The sequence below is a fragment of the Peromyscus eremicus genome, chromosome 3 (assembly GCF_949786415.1).
Source record: "Peromyscus eremicus chromosome 3, PerEre_H2_v1, whole genome shotgun sequence".
NCBI classification, from domain to species: Eukaryota; Metazoa; Chordata; class Mammalia; order Rodentia; family Cricetidae; genus Peromyscus; species Peromyscus eremicus.
The window spans coordinates 82,837,334-82,846,161 of NC_081418.1; the positions used below are offsets into that span (position 1 = coordinate 82,837,334).

At 37.6% G+C, this 8,828-nt stretch overlaps 1 gene segment (V, D, J or C); it reads right to left on the minus strand.

Annotated features, from left to right (window-relative positions):
* Positions 1-7,723: 7,723 nt before the first annotated feature.
* Positions 7,724-8,323, minus strand: LOC131907027 (Ig kappa chain V-III region MOPC 63-like). The segment is given in 2 exon segments: positions 7,724-8,052; positions 8,275-8,323. Coding segments are annotated over 2 exon segments (378 nt in total).
* Between the last annotated feature and the right edge of the window lie 505 nt (positions 8,324-8,828).

The window sequence follows — 8,828 nt, forward strand, 5'->3', positions numbered from 1 at the left end:
TTTCAGCCATTTGAGTTTCCTGTGTTGAGAATTCTCTGTTTAGTTCTATAGCCCATTTCTTAATGGAATAGGAGACCATGGTAAATGAAGACCACATGAGAATAGGAAGAAGCAAAGTGCTAGAGAAGCCCACAGAAATCCACAAAGATAACCCCACAACAGACTGCTGGCAATGGTCAAGAGACAGCCCAAACTGACCTACTCTGGTGATGGGATGGCCAAACACCCTAATTGTCATCCAAGAAACCCCATCCAACAACTGAGGGATCTGGGTGCAGAGATCCATGGCTAGGTCCCAAGTGGAACTAAAAGATGTTATTACTCAAATGGACTTAACAGACATCTATAGAACAGTTCACCCAATACAAAAGATTATAACTTCTTCTCAGCACAACATGGAACCTTCTCTAAAACTGACAACATACTGAATCACAAAGCAAATCTCAACAGATACAAAAAGTTTTGAATAACCCCCTGTATCTTACCAGACCACCATGGTTTAAAGTTAGAATTCAACAACAACACAAGTTACAGAAAGCCTACAAATTCATGGAAACTGAATAATGCACAACTCTTTCACCAATGGACCGAGGAAGAAATAAAGAAAGAAATTAAAGACTTCCCAGAATTCAATGAAAATGAATGCACAACACACCCAAATGTACGAGAAACTATGAAAGCAGTACTAAGCAGAAAATGGATAACACTAAATGCCCACATAAAGAAGTTGTAAAAATCTCACACTAGTTACTTAACAGCACAACTGAAGCACTCCTGAAAGCTCTAGAACAAAAAAAAAAAGCAAAATCATCCTGGAGGAATAGATGCCAGGAAATATTCAAACTGAAGGCTGAAATCAATAAAATAGAAACAAAGAGAAAACACAAAGAATCAATGAAACGAAGAGTTGGTTCCTCGAGAAAATCAACAAGATAGACAAGTCCTTATCCAAACTAACCAAAAGGCAGAGATATCATCCAAATTAACAAAATCAGAAATGAAAAGGGGGACATAAACAGACAATGAGGAAATCCAGAGAATCATCAGGTCATACTTCAAAACCTATACTTCATAAAATTGTAAAATCTAAAAGAAATGGACAATTTACTGGATAGGTACCACATCTCAAATTAAATCAAGACCAGATAAACAATATAAATAAACATTTAACTCCTAAGGAAATACAAATAGTCATTAAAAGACTCCCAACCAAAACCAGCCCAGGATCAGATGAAATCAGGTCAGAATTCTACCAGAACTCAAAGAAAAGCTAATACAAATACTCCTGAAATTGTTCCACACAATAGAAAAAGAACGAACACTGGCAAATTCTTTTTATGAGACTACAGTTATCCTGATACTCAAACCACACAAAGATGCAACTAGGAAAGAGAATTACAAAATAATCTCCCTCATGAACATTAATGCAAAAATACTCAATAAAATTCTGGCAAACTGAATCCAAGAACACATCAAAAGCCTTATCCAACAAGACCAAGTAGGCTTCATCCCAGAGATGTAAGGATGGTTCAACATATGAAAATTTGTCAATGTAATCCACCATATAAACAAACTTAAGGAAAAAAACACATTATCATCTCATTAGATGCTGAAAAAGCCTTTGAAAAACCCCAACACCCCTTCATGATAAAGGTGAGATCAGGAATACAAGAAACATATTTAAACATAATAAAGGCAATTTACAGCAAGCCAACAGCCAACAACAAATTAAATGGAGAGAAACTCAAAGCTATTCCACTAAAATGGGGAACAAGACAAGGCTGTCCATTCTCCACATATCTATTTAATATAGTACTTGGGGTTCTAGCTAGAGCAATAAGACAAGAAGAGGAGATCAAGGGTATACAAATTGGAAAGGAAGAAGACAAACTTTTGCTATTTACAGATGACATGATAGTATCATCAAATGACCCCAAAAATTATACCAGGGAACATCTATACCTGATAAACACCTTCAGTAAAATGGCAGGATACAAGATTAGCTCAAAAAAATCAGAAACTGTCCTATATACAAATGATAAATGGACCATGAATGAAATCATAGAAACATTACCCTTTACAATAGCCACAAATAATATAAAATACTTTGAGTTAACTCTAACTAAGCAAATGAAAGACTTGTATGACAAGAACTTATAATCTTTGTAAAGAAAGAAATTGAAGAGGATATCAGAAAATGGAAAGATCTCCCATGTTCATGGATAGGCAGATTTAACATGGCAATTTTAACAAAATCAATCTACAGATTCAATAAAATCCCCATCAAAATTCCGACACAATTCTTCACAGACCCGGAAAGAACAATACTCAAGACCATATGGGAAAAAAAAGATAGCTAAAACAATTATTCAATAAAGCAACTTCTGGAGGCATCACCATCCCTGACCTTAAGCTCTATTATAGAGCTATAGTAATAAAAAAAACCCAGCTTGGTATTGACATAAAAACCTGATAATTGGACCAATGGAATAAAATTGAAAACTCTGACATTAACCCACATACCTGATTTTTGACAAAGAAAAAACTGCATAATGGAAAAAAGAAAGCATCTTCAACAAAAGTGCTGGCATAACTGGATGTCAACATGTAGAAGATTGCAAATAGATCCATATTTATCCCCATGCACAAAACTTAAGTCCAAGTGAATCAAAGACCTCAACATATATCCAGTTATAATGATCCTGATAGAAAAGAGAAAGTATAGCCTTTAATGCATTGGCACAGGAGACCAATTCCTAAATATAGCACCAGTAGCACAGACACTGAGAGCAACGATTAATAAATGGGACCTCCTGAAACTGAGAAGCTTCTGTAAGACAAAGGACACAATAAATAAGACAAAACAAGAGCCTACAAAATGGGAAAAGATCTTCACCAACCCACATCTGACAGAATGCTGATCTCCAAAATGTATAAAGAACTCAAGAAACTAGAAATCAAAATAATAAACAATCTAATTAAAAAAATGGGATACAGAGCTAAACAGAGAATTCCCAACAGAAGAACCTCAAATGGCCAAAAAAATTTAAGGAATTGCTCAACATCCTTAGTTATCAAAGATATGCAAATGAAAACAACTCTGAGATACCATCTTACAGCTGTCAGAATGGCTAAGATAAAAAGCCCTGGAGACAGCTTATGTTGGAAAGGATTTGGAGGAAGGGGAACATAGCCACTTTGGAAATCAGTATGGCGGTTTCTCAGAAAATTGGGAATCAATCTTCCTCAAGACCCAGCTATACCACTCTTGGGCATATACCCAAAGACATGATGGTAGAACTACATCAGAATAATAATCCTTGAGAAACAATAAACATGTTCAGTAAAAATAGAAAACAGCAAAGTGAAAGAAATTAATTTGGAATAAAGGATAAATGACAGAAGAGAAAAAGAGGGGATGGAAGAAAGGAAGGAAAATGGGAGGGAGGAGGAGAAAGAGAAGTAGAGGGAAGGGAAAGAGAAAAGGAAAAATCTAAGAATGAGAAGAGAGCAGAAATAACACAGGGGGTGAATAAAGGGAGGGGTAAAGAAGGAAAATCAAAAGGCAAAAGTAAAAAATTTTGGTCCAATTATTTACCGCACTGGACCAAAATTGACAAGCACTGAAACTCCTTCTTTCCTAAGACTTTGAAAAATTAATGCAAACTACTGAGCTGAAGTTTCTACACAGGGCATTGACCAAGGAGGCAAAGATAGGTTCAGAGTTCATTCCATGGTTTTATTTGTCATCCTTTTAATATCATTGCAAATGTAAGCCAAATAGAAACTTGGCACTACTCTTCCAAATGTTAGAGACTGAAAAGAATGGTACAAAAAATAGAAAATATAAAGAAAGAGTGAACAATCAAGATTTCCTCAGGAAGTCATGTTATAATCCAACACTGAAGCCCAACACTAACAAATTTTTCACTTTTTCTAAAAGTTCATATCCTAGAGCTCAGGTACTAAATCTGTGGTTCATGTAACTGAATTTGTAGACCATAAAACACTGCCTACAACAAAATATTATGAAAGCATGTCAACCAAATGTTACTTAAAAGAAGAAGAATGATTTTGAGATGTTTCTGGCAGTGCAGACCCCTGTTACATAATTGAACTTCTCTGAAGCCTTGAATCTGAACACAAAACATGCACACTTTACACTATGCACGTCAACATATCATGTGACACTGCAATTGAGATACTGGCTCAGATTACAGACTGCCGCATGTTGTGTTAGGCATTGCAGTCATTTTGCTGAACATAAAAGATTTTCTGCCCTGATAAAAAACAGTAATTTAGTCACCTACCATTATTCCTAACCATGAAAGTATCAATTTTATACATCTTTGTGTTCTATGGTGTTAAAATGTCTAACTCTACCTGTTGCTGTTTAAGTTGATGACTTGACTTACATGTTGCTTAAATGGTTTAGCTTGGGATTAGGAAAGAAATTAAAAAAAAATTCCTGAAATGCCCCTAAGCATACTTCCGCTACTTTCTGTAATGTATTCATGTGGAGTGGGAATCTTAGCACTGATAATTATAAAATCAAAATATCTACTGACTCTGAAATATTTTGAAGTTGTGCTACATAGTATGAAATCAAATATTCAGACAAGATCAATTTCATTAGTAAAATTAAGCAAGCACACCCATGTCACTAACACCCATATTTCATTTTATCACTAATAAATAACATTATAGTGTAACAAAATTGTTTTAAAACAAATTTTCTCATAATTTGTTATCAGTTAATGTTTATTGTCTATACCTATGTTATAAACCTATATGCCTGATGTTGCATTAAAGTTTTACAAGTGATATTGCCCCATGCAACTACAGACAAAGGTCCCAGAGGTCTCTGTACTGGATTTGACTTTAGGCCTCCTCCATGAGGAAAATATTTCATGATAACCAGAAGATACCATACAAACGTCCAAAGGAGAGAAGCAACCAATAGTCCCACCTAACTATGACACCTGTGAACCCCAAGGAGCAGCACTGCACAATAATCCTAAGAGGGCATGAACAGTATATATACCTAGATGGTAACCAAGAGGTTTCTAAGTGGACTTGAAGAACTACTCAACAAGAGGGAAATAATGTCTAGTACCAGAAGCCTCACCAACTACCCAAACTGAGTAAAGTCATAGAATAGCAAGCAGAGAAGATGCAGAGAAAAATAAGATAGGCATGCTAAACTGAGAAAAGATACCAAGTCACATGGCAAGGAATAGATAAGAAATGTGGGTTGATTTAAATTTAAGAGTTAGCTACTAACAAGCCTGAGCTATTGGTCAAATATTTATCATTAATATTGAATTTCCATGTCGGATATTTGGGAACTGGTGGGTGGGAAAGAAGAGTCTGCCTAAAAAGCACCAAAGGCAATGGGAACTAGCAGGAAAGCAAGGACTTGAACAAGGTACAATCTGTGGCTCAACAGTGAAGAAGAAGGTTGAGGAAGATGAAGACTGTGTCTGAGGGAATGCATCACGACAAACATACGTGTTAGAAACTCAATCCTCAAATTCAGATCAAAGTATCTGATAGTAGTTTGTTTGGGAGGTAGGCAGGATTATATGAGGTCGTAAAGGAAAAATTACCGTAACGGCACTATTAGCTTTATAATTAGAGGCAAAAAGAGCAGATCTGGCACACTGTTGATCTCAGCACGTGATGTCTTCCACTATGTTATGAAACACCAAGGAAGCCCTCACGAGATGTGGTCCAATCATGGCAACATGCTCATAGGATTCCTTAAGCCCGGTGTGGTGATATTTCATTTGTGCTGAAATGTGGTAAAAATTTAAATGTGCTGAAATGTGGTGATATTTTATTTGTGCTTTAATAAATAAAGCTTGCCTGGAACCCAGAGGAAAAAGCCAACCACAACGCAGAAGTTATGCAATGTTAGCACAGGCCCTTAATCCCATCACCTGGCAGTCAGAGATCTATCTGACTCCCTGTAAATTCAAGGCCACACTAGGGAACAGAGCCAGGGGTGGGGGCACGTACCTTAATTCCAACACTAGTTAACCATAAAGGTCTGGAGCTCTATATAGACAGAAAGAAAGTGACAGAGCTGTTTAGGAAGAGGGAGTGATTTAGCAGGGCTAAGACAGCCAATGAGAGAACAGGACAGAAAAGGCATATAAACATGAATATACAGGAAAAAGCTCTCTTTGGAAGCTGTAGAGTTGGTGAGATGAGGTTAGCTCATAGCTTTCTGTATTTTCCCTGATCTATCTAAGAGTTTCACCCCTATATATTTAGCTCCATGTTTTTTTATTTAATAAGGCCATTAGAAATTTGTCTACAGCCCAGAGCTATAATAAATAGATATATTTTCTGTGTTAGATTCCTGGTTTCTGGTATTCAATTATGGCAACAGTAAACAAATCAAAGCTGAATAGAAGTAACAGATAAATGTCAAAGAAAAGTAAGATGTGAGAACTCACAGAGTAGGTGTTGAAGGCTGGGTAGTACTCCACTCCATGTATTTACTGGCTGCCATCTTTGCAGAAAGACACATAAAAGAGATGGTGCAAATATCCTCCCTGGCCTTGGAAAAAGATTCTCTGAGTCCCAAGATGAAGGTGCAGCCCTGACAGCACCTTGAATGTAGCCTCCAAAACCATGCATAGAGGACACAGATATATCCTGCCTAGGTTATAGGTGTTGTGGTTGTAAATCCATGATACAATACTAATTCCTTATTGTAATCTAGGACTGTAGCCTTGAAAAACTCAGAGATGTGCATCTTGGAGAAGGTGCTAGGGATCATTCTGTTGAGCTTTCATGCTCCACACTAGGAGGATGCAGAGACACAAAAAAGGCTCATGTAGAAGTAGAGGATGACTGGGAAGAAAACCTTCCATGATCATGGCTGTGTACCCTTGGCTGTGTGCCAGCAATGGTAGAACAATTGCAAAATGAAGAAAAGCTGGACATGGTGTCATGTAATCCAGCAGTCAGAAGGAAGAGGTAGGTTGGCTACAAGTTTAGGGTCACTGTGGTCTAGACAGTGATTTCCAGGTGAGCTTCAACTATATAGTGAGACTTCGTACTCCTCGAAGTAAGAAGACAGCAAAAAGTGAAAGAAGCCAAGAAGAGAATGTGACCATGTTGTGAAAGATATTATAGAGAAAGATGTGGGTATTGGATGAGGAGAAAAGAACAGCAAATGAGTATAACACTGGATTAGCATCTGTGATGGACACAGAGATGCAGATCAGAAGCTGAGCAATAAATTAGCCAGAAAAGGCTTGTATGTGATCCTCTGAAGAAGGACTTGAGAAATTTTAAGGAAATAAAAGAGGGAATATAACATTAAGTTGAAAATGTAAGCTTGTGTCTGCAAGACAACAATCTTCAAAGTTCAAGCTCTGATTATTTTGGGCAACTGGGGAAAGTTTCCTGTAAGTTTAATATGATTGACTATTTGGTATATTGAACACACAAAAAAAAAAAACCAACAAATTTTATTGAAATTACCCATTGAAAATAGTATCAAGGAGGTCTTTATTATGTAAGCAAACAGATGAATTATAAAGTATAAATGGTGGGACAAACACACATACTATTATTTTAAAAATCTGTTCCAGAATTTCACTGTTTTAACAAACAAGATTTCTGAAATCACATGATTGACATGTCTGGGGAAAAACACAGCTCAGACACTGAGCTTCAGTGAGCAGCAACCCCAGGAGGTTTTTGTTTAGCCCTGGAGCACTGTGGGAGGAAGCTCTCTAGTCTGCTGACAGTAATAGGTTGCAGCATCATCAGCCTCCACAGGATGGATGGTGAGGGTGAAGTCTGTCCCAGACCCACTGCCACTGAACCTGGCAGGGACCCCAGATTCTAGGTTGGATGCTGCATAGATGAGGAGTTTGGGGGTCTGTCCTGGTTTCTGTTGATACCAGTGCATAAGATGAGTTCTACCTATAGTGACACTCTGGCTGGACCTACAAGACAAGGTGGCCCTTTGCCCTAGAGACACAGTCAGTGAAGACGGAGACTGGGTCAGCACAATGTCGCCAGTAGAACCTGGAATGATAAACACACAATGCTGTCACAGAAATACTGCAAATACCCATGAAAAAAACATATGTATGTGGAATGTGTAACAGCAATCAAGAGATATACCCTGAGAAAAATAAAATAAAAAGGAAGATTAAAACCAATTAAATTTCAATGATCAGGAAAGACACCAAGGCATACAAAACAATGATGGCCACAGAAGATGCTCCTACCACTGCAAACTCTCACCTGGAACCCAGAGCAGCAGTACCCATAGCAGGAGAGAAGCTGACCCCATCTTTGTGAGCTGGACTAGAGGCTGCTTCTTGGGTATAGGCAAGCTGCCTTTAAAGATGCTTTGAGCAATCTGCACTGTGACTAAAGTCTCAATATGCAAATCAGCTCAGAAAAGCCTGACTTTTTGCTCACAGGACACCTGCTCTTGTGTCACCCTATGGCAGTTAGGATTAACAAAAGTTTCACTAGGGTATTGTAAGTATATACCAAGTGATTTTGCGGCGGGCCCTGTGCAGTCATGTTCTGTTATTTTGAGGTTCCATCTGGGGAGTGCACTATCACTGCTCTGCTGTAGAGGATATTATATGTAAGAGCACTTTTATCCCTCAGAATTGTTTTAAATCTTTTTATTGATTCTTTGTGGATTTTACATCATGCCTACCAATCCTATCATCCATCTCCCTGTTCCCCTGCTTCCTCCTTCTGTCCTTAGAGCCTCCCCCAAAATAAAATAAAAGTAAAACTCAAGACTCAAAAAACCAAAGAGACAAATAAAAAGAAAAGAC